The sequence below is a fragment of the Crinia signifera genome, chromosome 1 (assembly GCF_055691185.1).
Source record: "Crinia signifera chromosome 1, ASM5569118v1, whole genome shotgun sequence".
Classification (NCBI taxonomy): domain Eukaryota; kingdom Metazoa; phylum Chordata; class Amphibia; order Anura; family Myobatrachidae; genus Crinia; species Crinia signifera.
Genome location: NC_139217.1, coordinates 148,818,139 through 148,845,599, shown reverse-complemented (window position 1 = coordinate 148,845,599; position 27,461 = coordinate 148,818,139). Strand labels below are relative to the sequence as shown.

Here is a 27,461-nt window from a genome sequence, read left to right as displayed (position 1 = left end):
AATATTAAGCAACACATTGACATTGAGAAGTTTAGTTCCAAAGAGAATATGGAGAATGTTATGTAGAAATGACCTGCCTAACTGATGTCTATCATTTCTTCTGATAATAGGTGTATTTGACGTCTTCTATCATGGTCGGTGACAGCAATACTGCTGCTGCCATTGTGTTCCTGATTGATCGGTTTCTATACTGGGCTGATGCATCCAAAAAACTGCTGTCTGTTGCCAAGACTTTGCACAAGTTGTGGCCATCTACACCAATAGCGCCACAGGTGGTTATACGGCAAGCTCGAATATCTGTGAATTCAGGTGACGTAACTCTAAGTTGATCTTACTGTGTTTTATCAGCTTAGTCCCAATTAGGAACTACTTGACTTTCAAGAGGACACTCTGTGTCATTATAGTGATGACATTCTTCTGAACCCAGTGGCATCTTTTGAAATCTTGAGCCAGCCTTCCTTTCCTCTAACAAAGGAGAAAGGATAAAGAGTTTCTGAGCCAAAAGAGATAGAGAGATTTATGAAAGGGCGTGGAAAATACTAATTGGGGCTTTTGTCGCCTAACAAATATTCCCTGCTGCTTTCAAACAGGGTATCTGAACTGCCCTACTTTTGATCAACAGCCTCCTATATCAGCCTCTACAAAACACAATCTATTCATTTTCTAAAGGCTTCTTCCTATATCCTGTTCAGTAGGACCACTTGACTAAACAAACAACGCCACTAACCAAACACAGGTTTTCCTCTATATATTATTATTCATATAATAGTATACAGTAATATACTGTTGTAGTTTATAATAATAAAGTACACTGATCCTGTCTTGGATAAATTAATAGTTCATTGATGGGAGGCAATAAATAAATATGGGGTGTCTGGCATGGTTACCCCTTTATTAGTGCAAATGAGTTACATTGCAAGCAATGGGAAGGATTCACATTTCTAGATATATGCTTCACAATTGTTATGTAGTATCAATATTTTCAATTGCTCAGTCATAAGATTTCTACTTGTACAGACAATTGGTAATTATCTAATATGAGCTTGGCTCAATCAGTAAGATAACAAGACTCCTCACATGTGTAATGTTCTCTATTTCATTCTAATTTCCCAGCAGGCCAGAGCAGACCCCTGCTTCCCCTCATGGCCATTAGACTTCGTCTCAAATCAGTCATACTGTCCCAACATCAGTTGTAAGTTGGTGGGACTGACTGAACATGATCAAACATTGAGGTGTGCGTGGTGTTATCAGATATCTGTGTCTAAAGGACACAGCAGCAGCTCAAAAATGAATAGTCAACTTGTCAAGGTGCAAGATAATAACATCATATCACTGAAACAGGTTTTGGTTTGGTGCACTGCTCCTGGTAGACATACTTGGCCAGCTGGATTGCTGCTCATACTAAAGGTCTGTCCTGACATTATGAAAGGCAGTGTTCCAAACCCGTGACACGATGTTCTCACTGTACACCTCAACAACTCATTTCTGCTGCTGATTAGAATATAGAATATTACATACTGTGTGGGAGTGGTCTTGTTAACTTACTTATTGAACCACCGTAGCATAACAGTCATGTGTCCTTCTGTAAAACTGCTACCATTCCAAATAAACATCTGATAAAGATTTATCAGATGTTATTCAGGATTCCATGATATAGAAGGTCATTCAGGTTCTCACTCAATGTTGCGAATTCGCAACGATGAGCGATGTATCGTGACTTGGTGCAACGGCCATGGCAAATTGATTATTCACTGGACGTTCGCACACAGCCCTGCGGGTGGGAGGCATGGGGTGGTGGGCCATCGTCGCACCCATGGGAACGCCCAGCGATTCATGGGCATTCCCATGAAAACACTGGGCTTCCCATGGTGATGCGGCCGTGACGCGGGTACGGTGGGTGGGCAGCTGACATCACCAGAGTGTCTTAGATTTGTGAGCACCTAAGAAATCATTTGATGGTCGGTACCCTGCCAATCATTAAAGCTGCGGGCCCTGCATTCTGTTTTGAGAGCAGTCACTGTGTCTGTGGCTCTGCGAGTCTGCATCCTGCTGCTGCCCCCCGTCGTGTAAGTCCATTCTGCTGCTTAGAACGGGGGACGGGATGCGATATGGCTGTAACAAATGACAGCCACTCTCAGCATAAGAGGTGAGCGTGCTGTCAGCGCAGTGGGGGACTGGATGTGTCAGCTCTTCCAGCCACATCCAGTCCCCCGCCTCGCAAACAGCCCGCTCACCTACTCTGGTGAGTGGTGTATCAGCTTTACCAGCCCCCGGGGCAACCAGAATAACCAGACCCCCCCCCCCCACCCACCCCTGTTGCAACCAGAATAACCATCCCCCCCCCCACTCCTGTGGCAACCAGCATAAAATACCCCCCCCCCCCCCCTGCGCCAACCAGCATGTAACCCCTGCAAGGACCATATAACCCTTGGCAACAAGCATGTAGGTAAGCAGCACTTATTTGCTATAATATATACTGGGCATAGCGGTGTGTGCTATAATGTGTACTGGGCATAAAGGTGTGTTCTATAATGTGTACTGGGCATTACGGTGTGTGCTATAATGTGTACTGGGCATTACGGTGTGTGCTATAATGTGTACTCGGAATTACGGGATGTGCTATAATGTGTACTGGGCATTACGGTGTGTAATATAATGTGTACTGGGCATTACGGTATGTTCTATAATGTGTACTGGGCATTACGGTGTGTGCTGTAATGTGTACTGGGCATAACAGTGTGTGCTATAATGTATACTGGGCATAATGGTGTGTGCTATAATGTGTACCGGGCATAACGGTGTGTGCTATAATGTGTACTGGGCATAACGGTGTGTGCTATAATGTGTACTGGGCATTACGGTGTGTGCTCTAATGTGTACTGGGCATAACGGTGTGTACTGTAATGTGTACCAGGCATAACGGTGTGTGCTATAATGTGTACTGGGCATTACGGTGTGTGCTGTAATGTGTACTGGGCATAACGGTGTGTGCTGTAATGTGTACTGGGCATAACGGTGTGTGATGGAATGTACTGGGCATAACGGTGTGTGCTGGAATGTGTACTGGGCATAACGGTGTGTGATAGAATGTACTGGGCATAACGATATGTGCTGTAATGTGTACTGGGCATTACGGTGTGTGCTGTAATGTGTACTGGTCATAACGGTGTGTGCTGTAATGTGTACTGGGCATAACGGTGTGTACTGGGCATAACGGTGTGTGATGGAATGTACTGGGCATAACGGTGTGTGCTGTAATGTGTACTGGGCATAACGGTGTGTACTGGGCATAACGGTGAGTAATGGAATGTACTGGGCATAACGATGTGTGCTGTAATGTGTACTGGGCATAACGGTGTGTGCTGTAATGTGTAATGGGCATAATGGTGTGCTGTAATGTGTACTGGGCATAACGGTGTGTGCTGGAATGTACTGGGCATAACGGTGTGTGCTGTGTAATGTGAATTGGTACTACTATGTGACCACACCACTTCCCCCCAAAAAACATGCCCTAAATTTTTAGCGCGACTTTGGCGCGCACTGTCCGTGTTTTCAGATTTATATAGTTTCTAGTATATATGTGTCTTTATGTGAGTAGCCAATTGATTTTTCCCCCCGACACACATGTGCCATGCTGGGGAGAAGGGGAGAGGAGGCTTTATTCAGTTGGGACCCAGAAAAGGTCAGGTAGGACCCCAATTTTTAGAAGTGAAGGGTCCCCGGGACCCACTTTTTTGGGTGGTTTTCGCAAACAAAGATTATGAAGAATGTTCTAAACTGACCCAGGTCACCAGGGTTCGTTTGCAGGCAAGAGGCGGGTCAGATTAAAACTGCAGAGCATTCATATAAATATCCCACTGTGAGGTGTGTGGGAGATGCATGTTTTGCATTCGCACTCTGGTTGAATTCGCAGTCTTTCGAGTCCATCATACGCTGGCTGCCCCCAACCCTTGCATGCTGCGATCCCCCATTAATACCCGCGTGGCTGCGAATGCATAATTTGCATAATCATCCATTCGCAGCCTGGGAGAAATCATTCGAAGGTCAGCTACCATCTAATGAATTCTCCAGCGCTCGCAGATCAGAAACACCTCTATGGTGTCTCTGATCTGCGAGCGCCCCATGCGGAAAGCAGACGGGAAGCTGACGTCAGCTGCCCACCCCCCACACCCGCAACACTGGATGATTACCATTCCCATGGGCTGCGCTCCCTGCCGCCTCCCCACGCCTCCCATCCACACTGCTTTGTGCGAGTGGGACAGCTAACATGCAGTTCGCCATTCCCGCTTGCAACCTGCGTCTGACATGCGCAGAAAAGCATCTGCGCATCCGCAAAGGCAAAACATCCGAATGAACTAGAATAACCCTTTTATGCATGACCACTTTTCACTTTGCATTGTTTACATTTTATTTTGATGTATATCAACAGTCATTATTATTATATAAGTTAGGGGTTGTGGCGACACATTTTTTTGATGATTTCCATTACAGGGCGCAGTGAGTTCTGTCAAGTTTTGTTGTTGGTCTATATATTAAAAGGCTAAAAATGCCCCTATGGGTGGTGAATCCAAGTGTTTTGTGCACTATGGCCATTTGGCACCCAATAGACCATTTCAAAAGTGGCTCCATTCGAGTATACACAGCCGCCGGTGCTGATATTACCATTATGTTGTTCTGTCATTTTGTCCGGCTGATAGCTAATATTAAAACTATATGTAATAGTTTTGCAAGGTAGATTTTTACTTTTTTAAATTATTTTATTTAACAGTTATTTAAACAAATCTCGTGTATGTGTATGTGTATATATATATATATATATATATATATTTATTTTCATCTACAGGAAAGCTTTTGAAAGCAGAATATATATTAAGCAGTTTGATCAACAACAATGGAGCAACAGGTAAGAGGGAGGCATGTGTGTTAGATGATAAATCGACTAAGTTGTGGTTAACAATCAATAGGTCGGCTTGAATAAGGTTAAAATGTTCAAAGGTTTTTAATGTTTTTCACACATTTTCCCATTTAATAATAATAATAATATATCTTTATTATCATCAAAAGCCCACATACAATGAACACTTAACGAAATTTTAATATGAACAGTACAGAATAACAAAACAATAAAAGAAAGCAACATCAGAATACAAGATTATGCATGAATTCAGGCATTCAGCTATTCCCACTAAGTATTTAAAGTACGAATTGCCACCGGGTAAAAAACTCTCTCTATACTGTTTTGTTCTACACAGAATTGAACGGTATCTCTTGTTTAAGGGTAGTAAAGAGAACAGTTCTCCAATAGGGTGCAAAGGATCCCTCAGAATACTTTTTGTCTTTCATTTTTAATTGATTAATTTACTATCCATGTGAACATCTATTTAGAGTTAAGGTCCATACACACTGGGCGATTATGCCCAGTGTTTATGGTGCACGATGATGGGGAAAATAGCTGGGCTGAAAAATGCTCAGTGCATACACACTGAGCAATTTCCCCCTGCCCAGCCATTTCCCCAGGATTGGACGGCTTTCCATAGCAGGATGCTACACAAAGCCATCCACCCCGTCACTCATCTGCAGTTAATACCAGCAGATGAGCGGCGTCCTGCAGCGATGATTTGGGAGCGCATAGCAGCCCTCACCGCTCATCGCTGCCCCGTACACACTGGGAGGCTTTCATGCTGAAAGCCGCCCAGAGGAGAAAACTAAGCTGCTTTCAGATGAAAGTCATCCAGTGTGTACGGGGCTTAAGTAACCTGTGGCGAGAGAGAAGCACGCCATCATGCCCGAAGCTTGGTGAGCAAAGCGAGCCAGCGAGGGTCTATGTTTGTACTGATGGTGGTCATACACACAACATTTTGCCCAACCCCCCCCCACAAAAAAAAAGCATTGACCAGTCATGCCAACCTTTTTACCCTGTCAGATACGTGTTGAGCTATTGACTGTCAACCATAACATTGTCAGTCTATATTACCCAAATGTCAATATATCGTCCCCTTTTAGCAGCACATTTATTTAAATAAAAAAATAGGAATTTCCTGGATATAATTCACAGGATTTGTGAAATTCTAAGTATGTTCATTCCAAGACCCTGCCAAATGGTTTGCTCGGTACGCAACTGAAAGAAATATTGTTCTTTCAGGCGAATGTTGGCAGGGGGGTACACAAAATAAATCTTCGAAACAGGACGTTCAGATTTATCACATCAGGCATGCAGCATGGCATATGCGATCAATCTGCACGAGCACATGCAGCAGGGCATTTCTCAGTACCCAGTATCCCCCCCCTGATAGGAAAATTTTCCATAAACGAACTGCCTGCGATCTAAGCCACACCCCTAGTGGCATAATGCTCTGTAGCAGGGCTATTGTGAGGTGCTAATATGACATGATTTTTTGAGTCACATAATTGAACCACTCATCCTCACATAAACATGATGACATTTCTATCGCCAGGACCTAATTTAGGTGGAGTGCCCTTTCTGTGTGTGTGTGTGTGTGTGTGTGTATATAGGCTATATTTTATATGTACCTGTTACTTTTATCTTTACCTGTTCACTCAATAAACAGGTACATGGCAATATGCGGAAGAGAGTGATAGAATTCTAGTTCAGTCTGTGTGCATACAGATCCGGGGACAAATCCTGCAGAAATTAGGTAAAGAATTATAGTTTACTTGATCACATTATGTTTTATTACAGATGATGATAGAATTATTATAGTAATGTCTTGTTTTTTTGTGTCTTAAGTGGTTTGTAATTTTTATTACTGTGGATTTTGTTTTCTCTGTAAATGCTCACACTAGCCCTTTTTCTTTTAATGATTTTTAACATCTTTAATGGTTTGACACATCATTACATAAAGGGAAACCTCCATGTATCTGTATTCCTGTTTGTACAGCACATAAGCACCTTTTAGCAGCACATTTATTACACTAAATACTAAATGCACTATGCGATTTGGGCACGATTTCACCCGATTCGGATAAATCGAGTCTTGAAATCATCCCAAATCACACGTGTAGACATCCCGCTAAATCTTATGTGCAGCCCGGAGCCGGGCAGGGGATGCTAGCGACCAGAGAGCAGGGAGGCGGCGAAGGGACCAGGGATCCAGGTTGGGGAAGTGGGCGCATTTAAAAAAAAAAAAAAAGCCCATACAAATTAACCCCTTCAGTGGCAATCCCGAGAATTTTCCCGGCCGTGCCTCAGTGCCCAGTCTGGCAAGCCTGGAAAATTCTCGGGATTGCCACTGTTTACAGCCGGGCAGCGCTGCTGAGTTAAATCACTGAACTCAGGCAGCTTCAGCGCTGCCCGGCTCCCTTCCCTCTGCGGCGCCTTCGGCTCCTCCTCCCCTCCCCTCCGGGTTTTGTATGAAGTCCCCGGTGCCTGCTTATGAAAAGCCGGCTGTTGGGGACAGGGACGCGGTGCATTGGGCGCAGGTCCAGGCAGCCGCTGATTGACAGTGCAGCGACGCTGCCCGAACCCAGGGAGGCAGTGGTGTTTTTTTTTTTTTTTTTTAAGGGAGTGCTCCCCATTAAAAACTCGCCCAGTCTTGCGACCCGCACTGTCCATAGACTGTTTATGGGAGGGGACTTTAACTCTGTTGATGACCCTAAGATAGACAAGTCACCACCGCTACTTACAATTCTACCCCCTTCCTGGTATCATATCCAAGCCTTAAAAACAAACCTTGGCGCCTTCTCCACGACCAGGAAAGATCCTATACACACCTATCCTGGACACATCAAACTTTATCCAGGATTGACTTCTTCCTAGTCTCAAAAAGCTTAATGTCCGGGGTAAAACAGGCCGATATCTTTGACATATTGATATCGGACCATGCCCCATTTCCTTGAGTTTATGGCTTGACTCCAACAATGGAGCGGACCGCCTCTGGCGCTTGCCGGACTATCTAGGCAAATCAGATGATTTTAAACAATTTTTGTCTAACTCATGGAACAATTATCATGACGATAATCTGGAACATTGGGAGGATATTAGGTTGTTCTGGGGAGCGTCCAAGGCGGTAATGCGAGGACACATAATCCAGTATATCTCTAGACGGAAAAGGGAACAGGCCAAACACTATAGAGAATTACATTCCATGGTGTCACAGTCCTTTAGACTATATCAATCCACACCAACACAAATTAATTTAGAAGCTTACCTGAATAATAAAATGATTTTAGAATCATTCCTAACGGCGCAGGCCCACCTCAAATTAGATTTCACTAAACAAATATACTATAAATGGGGTAACAAGTCGGGTAAACTATTGTCACTAATGTCTAAACCTTACAGAAAGCGTTCATTCATTACCTCTGTTAAAGACCCCAAAAACAATAAACTACTAAAGGTATACTAGCACATTTTGAGGAATATTATAGATCCCTGTACAAGGCAAGGCTGGTACAGGAAGCTAAACAAGAATCTCTCCTAACATCCGCCCACCTACCCCCTCTTAGACAGGAACAAAGGGATAGTCTTATGAAGGAAATAATGTCTGAATAGCTCCACTCGGTAATAAAAGACTTATGTTCCCATAAAGCTCCAGGCCCGGACGGGTTCTCGGGAGTATATTATAAGATGCTAGAGACAGAGATCACACCGACATTGTTGGACATGTATAACACTATATTGAAGGAGAGACCCTATTCCCGTCATTCACGGTGGCATATACATCCCTTATCCCTAAGCCGGGAAAGGATCCCCAGCTAGTGGAGTCATATAGGCCAATCTCCCTGCTAAATGTAGATTTTAAAATTCTCACCAAAATAATAGCCAATAGATTGCAATTGCTGTCTTCAGTCCTGCTCAGACCCCATCAAACAGGATTTGTTAGGGGTCGTCACTCAGTAAAAGCCATACGGATGACTATAGCTGCGGTGATAGCGGAAACCCCCAAAACACACCCTAGAGGTGTGGGTACTTATGTATTATCACGGCGCCCCCGATATTAAGTCGCACAATGTTTTTATTGCATGCTATACACCCAATGCACTGCGATGCGATGTAAGCCCCCTATACGATGTTCAATTGTATAAGCACCCTAATGGCCCCCATTAGGGTGCTTATACAATTTATAATCGCATCGCATTGTATGGCATTGTATGCCATACAATTTTAACATTGTATGACATCAGGGAACATCGCGGGACAATGCATCTCATCCCATCGCATGCCTTATGGTCTGCGATGCGATGGGCCCCGTGATAATACACAAGTACCGAGGTGTGTTATTGAGCCTGGACACGAATAAGGCTTTCGATTCAGTGGCCTGGCCCTACCTATTTGCGGTGCTAGAAAAGAGAAATTTTGATGACTCGTTTATTGAACTAATTAAATATTTCTACACCACACCTCTAACAAAGTTGCTAATAAACGGGCAGAGAGGGGCACCCATCAGGGATGTTTAGAGGCATCCGTCAGGGATGCCCTCTTTCCCCCTTGTTATTTAATTTATGTATAGATCCCTTATTTCAGATCTTACAGTCATGGCAGTCCTTCAATGGTTGGTGGGTCGGAATTAAAATTGTCTGCGTTTGCTGCCTATTTACTTTTGTATATAGAAAATCCAGAGCAGGCGCTGGACCAAATACTGGGCAAACTCAATGATTTTGGAGAGGTACACGATTAATTTATCCAAATCCTCAGGATTATATTTGCACCCTGATGTGATCGTGGGAACCGACGATGATAGACTATTTAGGAATTCGCCTTCCAAAGCGTCCCTCTGATCTGTACAGGGCCAATATAACAGAAGCGGTGAATATGACTGCTAAGGAACTAGATGGCTGGAAACAGCTGAGACTATCTTATGTTGGCAGAGCCAACCTCAATTAAACCTTCCCCAGACTATTATACATACTACAGGCCCTACCTCTTTTATTAGCCAAAAAGATTTAAGATTATTAAATATGTTATTTAGAAAATTTATATGGCGCTCAAAAAGTCCACGCATTAGACTGGTCAAACTCCAACAACCTACGTTCAATGGGGGCATAAACATTCCTCATATCCCGAATTACAATCATGCAGCTATTTTACGATTTCTTAGAGATTGGATTCATAACAATCAGGCTTACGCCAATACAAACATCGAGAATGAATTTTTAGAAAATTGCGGACTGGTGGGTTTCCTGCATATGCATGATGGAGACGTGCCCTTACTATGGTCGACGAGGAGAGTCTGGCACATACTCAGGCATAAAAATAAAAATAACCTTAACGCACACAAATCATTGTTTATTCCCTTTTTAAACAACACAGAATTTCAGGGTGGCACTGCCTCTCAACCTTTCCTCAACCTCAAAAAAGAAGGCCTAAAAACGATCCATGCCCTGATTAACATAGACTCAAGGAAACCAATATCATATATACGCAGGCAACAGACATGTTCCCAACCTGTAAAAAATTTCCTTTTGCCTATATGCAGGCCGAACACTATGTGGCTATGGTGATTCGAGTCTTCTCAGAAGACGCCTGAAGTAACACACTCGATACCATGCTCTCCGTGGGTATTGTAGAGAGCAAAGCCATTTCTATCCATTATAACTATTTACGCCAAATTTTAGATTATGATCACATACGCTCTGGTATGAAAGCATGGATCCTAGTGATGCCCGCATTAACATGTAGTCAGCTGGTTAAGACCTTACAAACATCTCGAAAACTGATACCAGCTATGCAATACCAAGAGATGTTTCTGAACATCTTTCATAAAGCCTATTTTCCCCACACCGTCAATTCTTAGCCGGGATGTCAGGGTCAGCGTCCTGCCCACGTTGCCATGACGAGGAAGCAGATCTTTATCACTATTTTTGGAGCTGCCCTCTACTAAAAACTTTTTGGCTTAAGGTCAGGAAGTTTTCTCTTGACCACTTGGTAAATTACATTCCTTTCACGGACCAATGGGCCATTTTCGGAATATTGCCGGAGGGCCAAAGAGTGGCTAGGGGATGCAAGAGACTCCTATTAATTATTAGTGCTGTGGCACGGAAAGCGGTGCTGCAGACATGGATCAACACCACACCCCCTACCCTGAGGCTTTTCCTGGAAAAACTGTACCATGTATTTAATATGGACTGGATTGAGTGCCTTTTGGAGAAAGATCAGCGAGTAGCAAAATTCTTTAATACATGGGAGAGCTATATTACAACATTATCTCTCGAGATAAGAGTGAAGCTGCAAAACTCCTTTAAGGGGCACTCAATGGTATATCATGAGATTAATTGCTGGGGATCCACCCATTGATATTGTCTCGTAACAGCGCTGTGGGGAGAGGGGGACCCCTTTGTTGGCTTCTGTACCCTGGGACGCTCTTTGGGACAAGAGGGTTATGGCCGAGGGAACCGTTAAACCTTTATATGTTCTCTGAGATATATGGGAATTTGGACACTTTGCGAAACCTATCTGTTTGAATATAAAAAACCACAAGTGGGATCCGTTATATAATACCGTTTTTTTTATTGAATTTTCATACTGTCTATTCTTTCGAATAATATTTTTGTACTGTATAAACATTTGATATCTGCAATTTGAAATATGTTTATACAATGTGATGTATTGAATGGTGTTTTAATAAAAACATTATTTGAAAAAAAAAAAAACTTGTCCAGTGGGGAGCGCTCCCAAAAAAAAAACCACCACTGAAGGGGTTAATGTGTAGCGACTAATTGGCTGAGACCTTTCTTAGCCAATTGCCGATTTCCCATTCATTTGTATGGCCTTTTTTATTGTGCACCTAATGCCCGACTTCCCCTGTCTGGCTCCCTGGTCCCCTCGCCGGCGTCCGCCTCCTCTTGCTCCCTCCGCCTGCAGCTCCCCGGGAGTTGCATGTGATAAATCACATGCGATTTATCACATGCAAAACTTGGTGCCTAATCGCGTGTGACCCCTCCTGGGGAGCTGCCGGGACAATCAGGTCAGACTTGTCCTTAGGACAAGTCAGACTAATGGGGACCTTAACAGGTGTTAAGTATATCCATGCTTGAGCAAAGGTAAGTTAAGTACCTCATTCATTTTGATGTAACCATGTTTGAGTATTACTCTTGACAAGTATAGATGTACTCTCCCAGGAAATGATTCTATAATGCGATCTACTATGTATTTCTTGTTTGTGACATTGTTCTTCTTTGATGCAGGCATGTGGTTCGAGGCAGCTGAGCTGATCTGGGCTTCCCTTGTTGGCTTTTTTGAACTCCCCATACCTGACAAAAAGGTATATCTTACTGCCCCTCTACTAGTTGTGCTTTGATTGCTGCTTTGTAGACTTCCATTCATGGTACAACATCAGAAAGGTGGGAGTAGTTTGGTGTGTTCCTTCCACCTCTGTAATCTTTTATTTTTAAGAGCTAAAGTGATAGCTTACCAATGAGGCACAAAAGCAAAGGATTTAATGACAGGCCGGTCCCTAGTGCAATCACACGGCTCCTTGCTTTCCCCTCTGATAATGAGATGCAATGAGGAAGTTTTAGCTTGCTGAGTAATCTTGGCCACTAATTACTGTTTTAAGTAATTGATCAATTATTATAGTCTGGAAAAGATGCAGTAGAAAACAAGGAACATCTAATCGTTCCCTTTACACAGACAGTGTAACACCCATCCCTTGCTCTAAGCAATTTGTCCTGTAGAAATAGATCATTTTTCTCATTGCCATTAGATCTGTTTTGTATAACTGAAGAATCGTAAACAATAGACATACCGGTAGTCTATGTAAAAGCAACTAGCTATCCCAGAGTGCTCTTCTTCTGTCACCGGTCTACCCTGCACAAAATGTTGGTGTCCTCAACATTAAACGAAAAAAAAAAAAAACTATTTTCCAGAATCATTGGTTGTCATTGTATGAAATAGAAGTAACCAGTCATCCCTATTCGGGGAATTTGGGCTTATTGACATAAGATCAGTGTCATGCCTGGGGCTTTGTGCAGTTATGATCGTGGTGAACAGTGAAAGATAGTGAATGATCTTGTAGAGATATGCTGATAGGTGGATCTGGTATCTGGATAACAATAATAACTAAGGTACAGAATCCAAGGATAACGGAAATGACTTTAATGAACTCAGGATATGGCCAACTTGGCAGTAAACACAAGGTGACAAAACAAAAGTAATATCTGCCAAGTTGGCAGGGTACTTAAATAATGGGCACACTGTGACAGGAAGGTAGCAGGAAACTAGTAGGCTTTGGAGACTAAGTGGCCGAGTATGAATGACCAAGTCCAGATGGCAACTGAGCTGCGACTGTAACTGAACATCAGATGATACACTGATAGTGGCTGGTGCAGGTTTGCAGGTGATTTGCCAGTAGCAAATGGAATCCAGAATAAGATAATATGGTAATGGTGGCTGTGGCAGGTTGGTGAATACACAAATAACTGTGAGGCGGACAGTGGCCCTTATTCTGATCTGTGCGGCCAGATCAGAATATGCGGCCAGGACCGTGCCGGCGAATCCCCGCCTTCCATACGGATCGCCACCTCCGTCCGTACGCGGATATGTGGCGGTCCGCATGAAAGTGGACGGGGATACGCCTCCTCCATCTTGGGAGCAGCCCCTGCATTCGATGGTCGCCGAACATCGAATGCAGGGCAGCACGCTCCACCAGCGCCCGCCACCCTAGACCACACGGACACTTGTCCGTATGAAATCATGTATGGGGGCGGGCAGCTGACATCCGGCGATGTCAGATGCCCGCCCCCTACACATGCGTCACGGCTTCATTACCATGCATACGCTCTGCGTTTGCATGGGAACGCCCATGAAACGCGGGGCGTATGCATAGGGTAATGAGGCTAAGTAGCCCTTCACGCCCCTCTCCGCCCCCTGTGCGGCGTCTAAAGAATAGGTACGGCGAAACCGCCTGCACATGCGCAGAGTGACCTCTGCACATGCGCAGTCGGAAACCATCGGCGGTCCGACCGCATGCGGAAAAATCCGCACCGATCAGAATAAGGGCCAGTGTCCGGTAAGCAGCTGGAAAGCCATGTATCATCCGGTAAGTGGCTGGGAGGTGGACAGCATCCAGGGAGCTGCTGGGAGATGGACAGGAGCAGGATACCGGATACGGCTTGGAGGTCAGGCAGGTACAGGTAGTGTTGGTGCGGCTTCGAAGCTGAGCAGCAGCATATAAAAGATACACACTGGCAGCACACAGGAACCAGGTAACTAGAACAGTAGGAGTAACCAGAAATAGGCGCCTTGATACGACATTGCTGAATGCAATATCTGGCCTTGAATGCAGGATATTTATTCCTCCTGTGTTACAATGATTGGCCTACAGCAAGGAGGGTAATCCAAAATACATGGCATGGATACAGAAGATCTCAGGCAGAACTAAACAGATGTGATATCAGGAACAGGGCACCGGAGGGTTACTGGAGATCTCTGCTGCAGGCTGAACTCACACAGGTTCTGCAATCAGTCCGCAATGCTCAGAGCTACACTGGACTGATTGGCAGCATGGAGCAGAGCAAGGCAAAGCTGAACTAAACAGGAAAATGGACCTTATTCTGGTGGACTCACATGGCTGTGAAATTCACAGCCATGTGAGTCCACCAGATGCCGCCCACAGTGCTGGCCACCCCCCCCCCCCCCCTGTGAATCCCCGCGCGCTGTGAATGGATGATTTGCATAATCTTCCATTCGCAGCTGGGGAGATATCATTTGATTTGATCATTTGATCGAATGATTTCTCCAGCACTCGCACATCAGAGAAACCTCTATGGTGTCTCTGATCTCCGAGCCCCATGTGCGGGAAGCAGGCAGGCAGCTGACATCCGGTGATGTCAGCTGCCCACACCCTCGTCACCAGGATATTACCAAAGGAACGCCCATGAAACACTGGGCATTCCCAGGGGCTGTGCCGGCCACCGCCACCCCATGCTCCCAGGCCGCATTGCTAGGTGCGAGCCGGACGACGAACATATAGTTTGCTGTGCCCGCTTGCACCCTGCACATGCAAAGAAATGCGCCTGCGAAAGCACGGGGACCAAACCAATCAGAATAATCCGCAATATCACAAACCAAGTAAGATGGAATATCCAGGATTGTGACAATCAGCATTCCAGTGGGAGATGAGCTTTGCATATAATGTGATTAATATTTATAATTAAGTGAAGGGTCTTTTCAGCTGCTTAACTCTCAATAGCTCATTCATTACAATGACCAGGGTTATTTTAAATATCTAAAATATCTTCTGAATATTTATTCTACTTTATATTGCCTGCAGACATTGGCCGTTATTCTGGTTCACTCGCAAAGGCAAATTCCTTCTCAGATGGACAAAACCATGTGCACTACAGGTGGGGCAGATGTAACATGTGCAGAGATTTGGGTGAGTTATTTTGTTTCTGTGCAGGGAAAATACTAGCTGTTTTATTTTGACACTGCAATATAGATCTCACTTTGAAGCAAAACCCCACCCAAATCTAAATCTCTAATCTCTCAGCACAAGGTGCACATGGTTTTGTCCATCTGAGAAGGAATTTGCCTTTTCGAGTGAACCAGAATAAGGACCAATGTCTGCAGGCAATGTAAAGTAGAATAACTATTCAGAAGATATTTTAGATATTTAAAATAACCCTGGTCATTGTAATGAATGAGCTATTGAGAGTTAAGCAGCTGACAATCCCTTTCACATAAATATAAATATTAATCACATTATATGGATGTTTGTGAGTTATATTCATATTTTCTGACAAATGGCCAGAAAATTATGCTAGGGTATGTAAACTTATGAGCACAACTGTATATGTCCCATTACAATATATATAGGATAGGAGTAAATATGTGGTGTACGGTGTGTAAACTTGTGGGTTTCTCACTGCACCCAATTCAACTATTTTTGCCATTCTGTATAGCAATATGTTTCCCTCAGTATTGCTACTGGCCAAACATCTTGATTAAATAGGAAAACTTCTCAATTGAAGATCTCCTATATATAAATTATCGATAAACACCTGTATATTTGCAAATGTTTATTAGCACCTCATTTTATATAAAGCATTTTCAATTTAGCTTAAGTGATCTTCACATATTTATAGGAGTCAGTCTCTGATTTGTATGGACTACAGTTCATCTTATTGAAAATAATATTTGTTCTAGAACTCAGCATATATAATATAGCCTCACATATTTAGAAAGAGAAGTTGGATTGTAAAGATTCTGATTACAACTACAGCTGCTTTTACTGCATGTTTCCATACATCGTGTCATCAGGACACCAGACTGCGTCTTCACACGGCCTAAGCAGCTGTTCCTGCTGGTCACTGGGTGGGAAGACATTTCTATTCAATCACAGATCATACAGATGCACAGAATGTGGGAATTGTGGCACTTGACTTCAGCATCACTAACAACAGGGCATAACTTAGAATGGTCCTTTTAGCTATGGTGGAAGTGCATCTGGGGAGCAGTGTTTTGCCTCCAGCAGTATTATTGCATTGTATAGAAAAAGACAGAAAACAGTAGAATGTGTTCATTATAAACAGATATAGATTATAAATAATGTAACAATTTGCACGATTATATATAGGATGCAATATAAAGTGATAATAGTTTCAATTTAGTATTGTCCATTGTTTTTCCAATTTTTTTTTATTTTGTATATTTTTCAAGGGAATATCGTCTTCCCTTGGTGTTTTAGCAGATATCTTCATATCCATGAGCGAGGAGGACTACCAGAGGTTCAAAAAAACCAGTCACATAGGCTTGGTAGGTTTTATATTTTCATGAAACACTGTTACTATATATTTTAAAGACATTTCTTTGTGTTTGTCTTCAAGATTTCCAATTCTATTCCAACACTATTTTTTTTTTTTTTTAAATATAATCTTTATTTGAATTTTTCCTTAAACATTTATACAATACATTTACAAACCGTAAAATCACAAACATAGACATACAGTGGTCAGATCTACCAATTCACTCGTTAATATACAATATTGCCAGAGTATGATACAGATTTACTTTACCCGACCTAGCAGCTTGTGTTTCCTCTCGACTGCCACCTTTTCGCTCTTGGTCAGTGGGAGACCCCTCCAACCCTCTTGCCTCTGCTGGGGTTACCGAAATGGTAGATAGCACTTTGGTTATGTTTTACCGAACTCCTGAAGCTTCATGGCCGTTTAACCACTCCCACTTTCTACATTTTTTTTTTCCCTTTTTCCTCTTTCCCTTCCCCTCCCCAATTACGGATGTCCACTGCCAGTGTGCCACCTGCCTGTACTCCTGGCCGAGGATGCGATTATTTATTTGTGTATTATTGTTGTTTGTTTATTAATATATTAATTCATTCATTTATTTTATATATATATATATATATATATATATATAAATATATATATTTTTTTTTTTTTGTGGTTAAATTTTGTGCATGTATCATTCATTCCTAGTGCTATCGTGATTCCCCGATGGGTGCACTTATATTACTTCTATTTCTATTACTTTTACTTATGGCCTACCGGCAATTGCTTTTACTGTGATTCTAACATTAATTACATTCTTTCCTCTTTTCTCTAATGTCTAATTTGCATTTATGTGCCCGTGCGATTCCAATATTTTGAGGCCTTCCACCTGCCCCATGTTCCCTCGTGTTTCATTATTGTGCTTCTACTTAAGTGTACATATTTATCTTGCTCGACAGTGTAATTGACTAGGGCTATCCAGCAGTGGACATCCGGACCTTTTTTGGCCATCCACGTTCTTGCTATTATCACTTTGGCCAGGGAGCACAATCCTGCCACATACCTTTTGACATCTATTTTAATTCTGCTATCGCTCCCTATATTCAAAATACAGTTTTTCAGGGTAAAGATCTCAGCGGGGACACCAGTTTCTATCATAATACCTCTAATTTTTTCCCAAAAAGCCTCCACCGTTTTACATTTCCAAAGTAGATGCAGAAAAGTGCCTGATGTTTCTTTACATTTTGGTCATAATGGGGAGGTCCTTCCCCCAAATTTTTGCATCCTATTTGTTGTAAGATATGCTCTCTGGAACACAAATATTTGCCCTTGTTGCACACGTATAGCGTTCGTGGCCTTGACCACTGATGACTTAGCCTCGTGCCACTCCTCATCGCTTAAAACCCCCACATCGGTTTCCCATTTTGTTTTTAATTTCTCTAAATCATCCCCCGGTCTCATCCTCTCAATAGTTTTATAAACCTTGGAGGTTAGCCTTCTTTTATCTACCATTTTTATTGTTTTTTTAAGTATTGATTCGCTAAAACATGGGGGTGTGCTAGGGAACCGTCCTTCAAGGGCGCTTCTCAGCTGGAGGTAGCGAAAAAAGTATGACTGGGGTAGATTGAATTCTTCCTTCAGTTGTAGAAAGGACTTTAGCCCACCCTCCACATAAACTTGACTTAATTTACTTACAGAATATGGCCCCCATACCTCCCTCAACTGTAGCCCCTTCACCTCCCCTAGCAACCATCTGTCCTCGAGGGGGAGATCTGGGTCTAAATTTCCATATTTGATTATTTTATTGGCCTCCCTCCATATTTTAATCGCCTGTATAACCAATGGAGGATCCTGGGAGATTGTATGTCCTTGAAGGATTCTAAACATTGGCTTAATTCCAGGGGTTGTCGTATTCACCAGAGCTATTATCATATTGCTTCCCTGATCCTCAATCCACCATGATCTCAACTGTGCTATTTGGGCTGAAATATAATACCCTCTGAAATCTGGCATCGCCATACCCCCTTCATCTTTATCCCTCATTAGTGCCCTCAGCTGGACCTTTGGTCGTGAGTTGTTCCAAATAAAAGATGATAGGATGCTATTTATTTTCCGAAAAAGCGAGTTGGGGAGGTAAATCGGTGATTGTTGGATTACGTAAAGGAATTTTGGTAGTATGACCATTTTAACTAGGTTTACACGACCTAGCGCTGTTAGGGCCAACTTGCTCCATGATTTGATTTTTTTAACCAAAAATGTCATCAATGGTTGAATATTTAAACTGATAAACTCTCTTGGGTTCTTAGAGATCCAAATCCCCAAGTACTTAAATGTTGCGACCCACCTTAAGGGGAGTGGGTGGATAGAAGGGGGACTACCTTTCTCAGCCGATAGAATATGGGATTTTCCCCAATTAATCCTCACTCCTGAAAAATCTCCAAATTCCTCTATTATTTTCAGGACTAACGGCAGTGATGTTACAATGGCCCTTATTCTGATCGGTGCGGATATTCCCGCATTCTTACGGTGCGGTCCGCACGCCACGGTGTTTTGCCGCGTGCGGCCATCGTCCGTAGAAACGCCCACGTGTCCTCCGCATTCGGACGGACTCACTCTTTAAGAACAGGGCGTGTTTACGGACGACATACAAAGCATGCGTGTGCGGGAGAAACACTCCGATTCGGCACGGTATTACAGAGTATTACAGAGTATGCTCGGGAATACCGCATCCGAACGGGAGCCAAGCGGTGCTACCGCACGTAAGGGTGCCCTGCTGTTGAATGGTCAGGTGCAGCTTGCCCTGCTGTAGAAGGGCCAGCAGCCTCCTCATTTCCCACTGGCTGCATGTGCAGTGGCACATAGGAGGTGCTGGAGTCCATCTGTGTGCAATTATATTTGTTTTGTATTATTATTTATTTTGCGGCATTCCTGCCATGTTGTTTATTGTTTGTATGTATTATTTTATGGTCATTGCATCACACTGGCATTGACTGTGACATGAATATAAATAAATGTGTTTACTTTACCCAAAATGTGTGGTTTCATGAGTACATGTCAAATACACATGTGTATTGCTAGTATTAATATTCTGTCATGTCCATTGTTAGCAGTTTGAAAGTGTCTGACAAGTACAGCATATGTGGGGGACTAGTAAGGTTTCCTTGAAGCAGCAATGGTTTCAATTAAAGCACTGACAAGCGTCCTATTAGTGAGTAATGAGTAAAGGAGTAGATTCTATTGGGTTCAGGTGTTAATGGTTGTAGTCATTAGGCGTACGTTCGCCTACCGCATGAACGAGTGGTGTCCGCAAAGCAATAGTACACTTGTGGACACCGCACATTTCTGCCCTTTTTGATCGCGTGCATTCGGAGTGGTTTCCGAATGTACGCCCCCCAACATAAGTGTACTCCCCCGTGTCCGCCCATGTTTCCGCCCCGTTTTGCCCACTTTGAAACTACGCCCATGTGTCATTCCGCATGACGCCCATAATACGCCCCTATTTCCCGAATGATAGCGGTGAACAGTTCTGGACGGGATCTGGCCGAACTGGCACCGAGTCAAGGCGTGGCACATGCGCGTTGCGTTCTCCACGCATGCGCAGACGCCGTAAACACGCGATCCGAAAGTATGCGGTAAAGTCCGCGTCAATCAGAATAAGGGCCATAGTCTGATAGATAGATTAGCAAATCGTCGGCAAACAGAGATATAATATCCCTTCCTGGCCCTACGCTGAAGCCTTTGATATTCGCGTGGGATCTCAAAATGCAGGCCAAGGGCTCTATTGCCAGGGCGAACAGGACAGGGGATAATGGGCACCCCTGCCTTGTCCCCCTGGTCTATCCCAACACTATTTTATTCCCAACCATGTTACCATGTTTGAGAATAAAACATATTTGTATTTTTCTATGTAGGATAAATATTGGTTGTTTAAATACATTTTTATTGAGAATTATTATAGAAATGGAGTACAGAAAAAGAAATAGGGAAACAAAAACATAGGGGGATAGGAGGGGTCACTCAAGGCCCACCAGCATACAGAAAATTATAGAAAATCACATCAGATATTATACGTAGTATCTTAACAGGGACATTGTGGTTTAAACCTCTCAAGTTATGTACCATCTGGGTTGTTGGTAGCGGTTAAAGGGACAGTATCCTTTTCATTGAGACTAAATTGTATTTGCTTTACTTCTAAACATGAATTAGGCCCATTGAGCTTTAGGGGGTATTCAATCCCGGGCCACGACTGTTGATCCGGCCCATCAGCCGTGACCCTGCTCCGTTTTCATTTTGTTCAACCGCAGATCGCCAGGCGCGATTCAGTGTCCCCCCTGCCGGTCTGGAAAAAAAGGGGCAGGCATGTCTGCGTATACAATAAAATACGGGCTGCACATTCTTTTTGTGCTGTGCGATGTGAACGCATGGGGAAAACTCTCCGTGTATGCGCACCTTTAGAACTAAAATCTTGGGGCTAAATGAAATAATACGGATTTTACAAGGTTCCCTTACTGTTATGGGGTAAGGGATTCACTCAGGACCGGCTCTACCATTAGGCAGCATTAGGCAGCTGCCTAGGGCACCAGGATCTGGGGGGGCCACCAAGTCTGCATATCAAAAAATCAAGGATGTCTAGGAGGATCTTTGTTGTACTTAATGCAGGTGGCTGCTGTGGAACTTCTAAGGCCTCACCTCCATACTTTCCCTTGAGGCATACTTCCCTACTTTGCCTCCGCTCCTTCTTGGACTCTATTGTGGATGGCAGTAGGTTGAAATTTTGCCTAGGGTGCTGAGAAGCCTTACACCGGCCCTGGATTCACTAACAGTCATGACTACACAAACCCAAATGTTAATTTCCCTATGATTTATTATGCTTCAGTTATTACTTCCAAAAGCTACAATATAAGCTAAGACTTTAATGTTTAGGCCATTCCTCACTAACCTTACTATATCATTTATGGGTTGGATTATTTTCATTTAGGGATAACCCCTATTGATTGTTTTTTACTCTTTTAGAATGTCTTGGAGAGTCTTGAACTATTGTGAGACCTCCTGGACTCCCAGGAATGTAGCCTAACCTCCTAGATATCTGCTGTGTTTCCCAAAAGTAATCTTGCTGTCTTCCCTACTGCAAGGCTATATCATGTATACATCCTCTGCCTGAGTAAACCAGATATTTATCTGATAAGATTAGATATGATTAATAACCCAAACCAAATTTATTTACTTTATTACCTTTAAATATAACGGCAACGCTGAAATGATTGCACACCCACACAACCTTGTTATAAAAGGTATGACAATGCTTTACTTAAAGAATAGCTTCATTACAGATATTTGCAAATGCAGACTAACACAAGAAACATAAAATTGATTAGCTAATACTTAAACAGTAATTCTAAATCAAATCAAAATGGACACCTTTCAAGGACAGTGATCAGCCATGATTAAACCTCCTTCATAGTTACCTCCAGCCCCCCCGTGCTTGCTGGTTCTTCCTCAACTGCCTTCTCCCTCCTTCTATCACTCTGATATTTAAACCTTTATCACATTAATTAATTAATTACTCATAAGCATTGAGTCTTATTGGAAAGCTCTGCTTTCAATCATGATGTCATAATTAACCCAACACCCAACTTCAGTGGCCTTGTGGGTCTACGCATGTGTGGCCTTGTTCCAATCTTATTCAGTTTGTGGAGACTAGATTCCTGTCCTTGCTACATTATACTGTCAACATCACATTCTTAAGCTTCTAAAACCAAAAACAATATTCTATAAGAAATCACTTTTACAGCTCTGTTCTGAATGATCAGCCATTTTAATAATATTATTATGCAAGTCATGCCTAACAAAATGGCTGCTGCTTCTAACATACAGTATTATAACTGTTTAGCGCAAAGGGAAGGCCTCATACGCAGTGAATAGTACAGTGTGCAACAAGCTAAAATCATCTGCAGCAATAATAGCGGCAGTCAGGAAAACAGAATATAATAAAAGCATAGATTTATTGATTAGTTGATTTTCTGTATTATCAGTCCATCCTCAACTTTTTTCATATCTCCGAAAAAAAGTTCACATCTCTCGTACTGTGCATCATTTGTTTCTCTCTTAATACATCGGAAAACCTTCTTGAAGCATTTCACTAGTATACAGAAAAATCAATAATATTATCTTGGCAAAAACATCAAACTTCTTAAAGCATATATAACATTGACTTATGCGAACCAGTTATTGGGGTTCAACCAAATAAACCAACTGTAGGGAATCACATCACTCACACCTGTTCAATAAACTAAATTTTTTTTCAACCCAAATAATTCAATTCAACTTTCCTTTTAATGTCACCATCAGTTTTGTACCATATTTTAATTATATTCACAAATTCAAATACAATTTTATAAACTTGGGATAATGTAAATAAGTGTGTTTCTTTAATATACCATGTGTTACTTTCAAATCTTCATGTTGAATCACCACTGTATTAATTAGTAAAAGTAAATTTATTACAATAGATCTTGTTTGTAACCATTTAGAAACCTTAAGTTTGTAAATATAATATAATCCTTGTGGTAATGTCCATATCTTAAGAGACAGTATGTTTGAGAAAACATCATAAGAAACAATTCAATGAGTACTCTTTTTTTTATCTAGATTTTATACTAGCACACCCAACTCTGTCACATAACTACATGTTTTGTTGTACTCCAAAATATCTCCTGTTATTACACTCTTTACCAATTTTAAACCTAGGGAGAGTCAGTAACCTTATTGTTCTTTTTATCAGCTCATGATGAGCGTCTTAAAGAAGAAATGTCAGTTTGCATATAGATATTATGTTTGCACCATTGTTATCATCCTTACTCAGAATGCCTCTTCTTTACTGATACCTTACTAGATGTATTCTATCAATGATTCTGGTTTGGATGTTCTTAGTTACTTTTATGTTATTACTTATATATTTATTTTAAACCTTCTAATTAGTTTAACATATTGGCTATCAGTATTTTATTACCATCCTCTGATGCATACCGAAACCTGGGAGCATCAGTAGTATGATGTATATGTGTGTCTGTTATGATTATACTTGTGGGATTAAAATTAAAAGCAGAAGTAGAATACACCATCATGACTCTAGTAATACCTCTTTGATAACTATACACACTGTCCTTGCCAGCAACCAATCCCTGGTAACCCTCATTCACTATAAAAATATGAAAACTTAAAAAAACAAAAATGACTTCTTCAGTTAGTTAGTGTATGGGAAACTTGGTCACTCATGGGGATCATTGTTTTACACCTTGTCCACAACCCGCAGGGACACCACTAAGGGTATCCCCCGATTCCGTGGACCTCTTCTTGCCCACAACCCGCAGGGACACCACTAAGGATGCCCCCCGATTCCGTGGATCTTGTCTTGGTCTGTGTGGGGGCCCTGGACAGGCCCATCATCAAATAAGTTTATTAAGTTAGAATCACAGTCACAATATTTATCTGCATCCGTTTCTATTTCTTTCAACTGATATCACCACCAGGTCGGAAACCTTCTTGCAGTGAGACGCATTAATTCAATTGGTTTGTTTCACAGGGACGGGTCTTGCCTTTGATCTACGAGACATTTAATTGTAAGAATTTTCTCACTATTGCATAGTCTCCAGGCTGGACCTAATAACAACATCCCTTCATAAGCTTGTTTGCTTTTCTGGCAAAGTATTTAGATGATGTGAGAATTAGAGTGACAAGTCTGCTGCTGGATGTTGAATAGGGATTGATGGTCTCCCAAAAAAATATATATATCAATTAAAATAATGATCTTATAAAGGGACAGGTTCAGTGGCTGCTGAGGAGTAGTGTGAATGTCATACAAAACCGAAGACAAAACTTCAAGTCAACTCATGGTAATTTCCACACCCACCCTAAATTATGTGTTCTCAATGTGCATTTGTTAACATGTTCAATTTTGACTAAAACCTTTTAGTGAATGGTGAGTGCAACCAACCTTCAATAACCATATTTTGACTTATTCCTTAGAATACCTTTCCTGTCAAATATGTACCTCTATAATTTTTTTTTTTAATACCATATACCTTATGGGATAACATATCTGAACACCAATTTCTCAATAAATTTCTTTGCTGTAAAGGATGCTGTACATGGGACAGCTGGGATGTTCCTTATAATCAAGATAACATCAGATACCATTTAAATATAATGACAATTTTAAATGCATATAAATTCAATAAATTTATTTTTAACCTTAGGAATGGACCTTGGTAGGGCGGATGTGAGATGGTTCTATAGGAATAATTTTCCTGAGTTCATTCTTCTGCAGATGCGTTTGGGCCTCTGCATAAGATGAAATCAACATACATGCCCTCTCTCTCCTTACATGGGTCATCCCATGGGCAGCTTCCGCATATGCCAGGAGGAGGGGTTTGGGGAGCTACTGATCTGCCCCCACCATCTTTACATAGGCCATTAGCCTTTTGACTGCATCCATTCATCATCCATTGGCACATTCCTTTTAAATACACAACTCTTGATGTTTTATGAGATTCTGCTGGTCAATTTTAAAAACATTAAATTGTATAGTGGTGTGATTCACAACAGTGGACATCTTATTTTTGTTACCAAGTGAAACAAGATCACTTTATAACATGTGAGCTTGACACTTAACAACTACTGCCTTTGCAGGGAGTTGCACAGCCTCAATGAGCTCCTTTACTTGCTGTGATATTAGCGTATTATATCATAGCAAATTCACGATGGAAAATGAGGATCTCTAAATCCAATACTACCGCATATCCCGTATATGGCCATCCTGAGTCTCCTTGTTGGTGACAACTACAATCTTTGTAGATGGTAGTGGCGTGTCAGAGATATCAGGTCTAATTGGAGAAATTTTGCTTTAAATATTCCTCACAATCATGTTCTAAATCCTGCCTCTATTCCATCCTCTGGGACTCCCGGGTCCCACCAGGTAGCAGAGTAGCAGGATTTAGCGTACCACACCTGACAATAGTCAGGTCATGTGGCGCTGGGAGCAAAAGTTCCCAACGAGAGAACCATGCACTGGAAATGTGTCTTGTCCGTGAAGAGTTCAGTAGAAAAGATGTAGCATTAGAGACACATAGTGTGCGGTGTTCTGTAATTTCTATACAAAAGGCTGCAGCAGCCGCCACAGTCCTTAAACATGTTGGTAAAGCAGATGCCACTTGGTCAAGTGCACAACTGTAGAACCTGATGGGTCTATATGAACCCCCATGTATATGTGTTCAAACTCCCAAGGCCGCTGCTTGTTGTTCATTACAGTAAAGACAGGTATATAATAAATCTGATATATCCAGTGCTGTGGTTTCTGTCAGTGAGTGTATCAGAGCCTCAAATGAAGCAATTATGTCAGTATATTGTACTTTGTCAGCTCTGTGTCAGTTAGATTTAGTAGTAGTAATAGAAAAGGTGTCAGTAAGAGAATCCTGTAAAGAATTTAAACACATCATTAGATCATAAACATATTGAATCAGCATTGTGGTAGCAATCATGCAACTCATTGTGGGACATAGTGGTTCTGTCCATAAAACTTTGGCTTAATTGAGTCCACATATATTGAACTGTGCTGTAAATAAATGTAGTAAGTCCTGACTATCTGCTTTAAGAACTATGCAGATCATAAATCAATGATTAGATGACTGTAATAATCACATTGGGCAGATAACCTGCAATAACAGAGTGTTGCAAATACTATGGGTATTAAATAGTATGCATTGTTGTAAAATCTGGAAAAAAAACTATTTCTTGTGGTCCATAGATGTTTAGAAACTTGTGACATGATTAGTAATGAAAAACTCATCAAAATACTCTAACCCCGTGAGGGTCCTCATATCGGTTAGTGCCTTCTGACAGCAGTCTCTCATGGATTCCTGTTAATAATACACAATTTCTTCCAAACCACTCTGAGAAAAAAATAATCATTAAATCATTACAAATATTTGAGATAATATCATAATTAGTTGTGCAGCAATTGTGACCTCCATTCCTTATTTGTGGGCTCATATGCATGACCAATGGATCTAGTAAAGTGGCAACATGCAATCAGATAAATCAGTAAGCATAAAAATGCAACTCAATATGCATCTTATAATAATCACTATAAAATCTGTATTTTTCAATAAGGGCTTTGATAAGGATTCTGCAGAGGTACCTGCAGACTCAATATTTTTTCTAAATAATTTCTAGTGGCTCAGTAGTAATAATAATAATAATAATAATAATAATAATAATAATATTTTTTTTTATTTTTTTTTAAACACTTGCTTTTTCTGTGCAAAATGAAATGCATCAATTTGTAAATTGATCTTTTCTCTGGAATGGTCACACCTTTATTGGCTGGGATTTAATTTAAATAAAACAAGCAAAAGCAATAGCATTATTAAGCTCAGACATCATATTAGCATTTGTCATTTGGAAAAAAAAATGGCAGTTTTTAAACAGATGTTGACAAAACAACATTATCACTTGAGGGAAGCAATGGGGAGGGGGCTGGAGGTCATCCTTGGGTATGGCTGATCACTGTCCCATACAGAACATTGCAATAACTTTAATCTATTCATTATGCTTTTTCAAAAGGGTAAACAATATCTTCAATTCTAAAATCTTTCATGTCCTTGTTATGGAAAACAGTTCTGTAACACTCCTTGGATATTTCACATAATTTAGGAATAAAACTTTACTCTCTTATCAATCTCATTAACCATTTCCTGCCTTTAATCTCCTACAGAGTT

The 27,461-nt window shown here is 41.7% G+C and overlaps 1 protein-coding gene across 1 annotated transcript in view; it reads left to right on the top strand.

The window, feature by feature from the left end:
• The window catches only part of ALPK1 (alpha kinase 1), a 150,174-nt gene that overhangs the window by 103,724 nt on the left and 18,989 nt on the right, over positions 1 to 27,461 (top strand). The window contains exons 5-9 of the mRNA XM_083174538.1: positions 111 to 309; positions 4,844 to 4,903; positions 6,570 to 6,656; positions 12,145 to 12,221; positions 16,619 to 16,714. Of these exons, the coding sequence (XP_083030664.1) occupies positions 111 to 309; positions 4,844 to 4,903; positions 6,570 to 6,656; positions 12,145 to 12,221; positions 16,619 to 16,714 (519 nt within the window). The remainder of the gene's footprint in view (positions 1 to 110; positions 310 to 4,843; positions 4,904 to 6,569; positions 6,657 to 12,144; positions 12,222 to 16,618; positions 16,715 to 27,461) is intronic.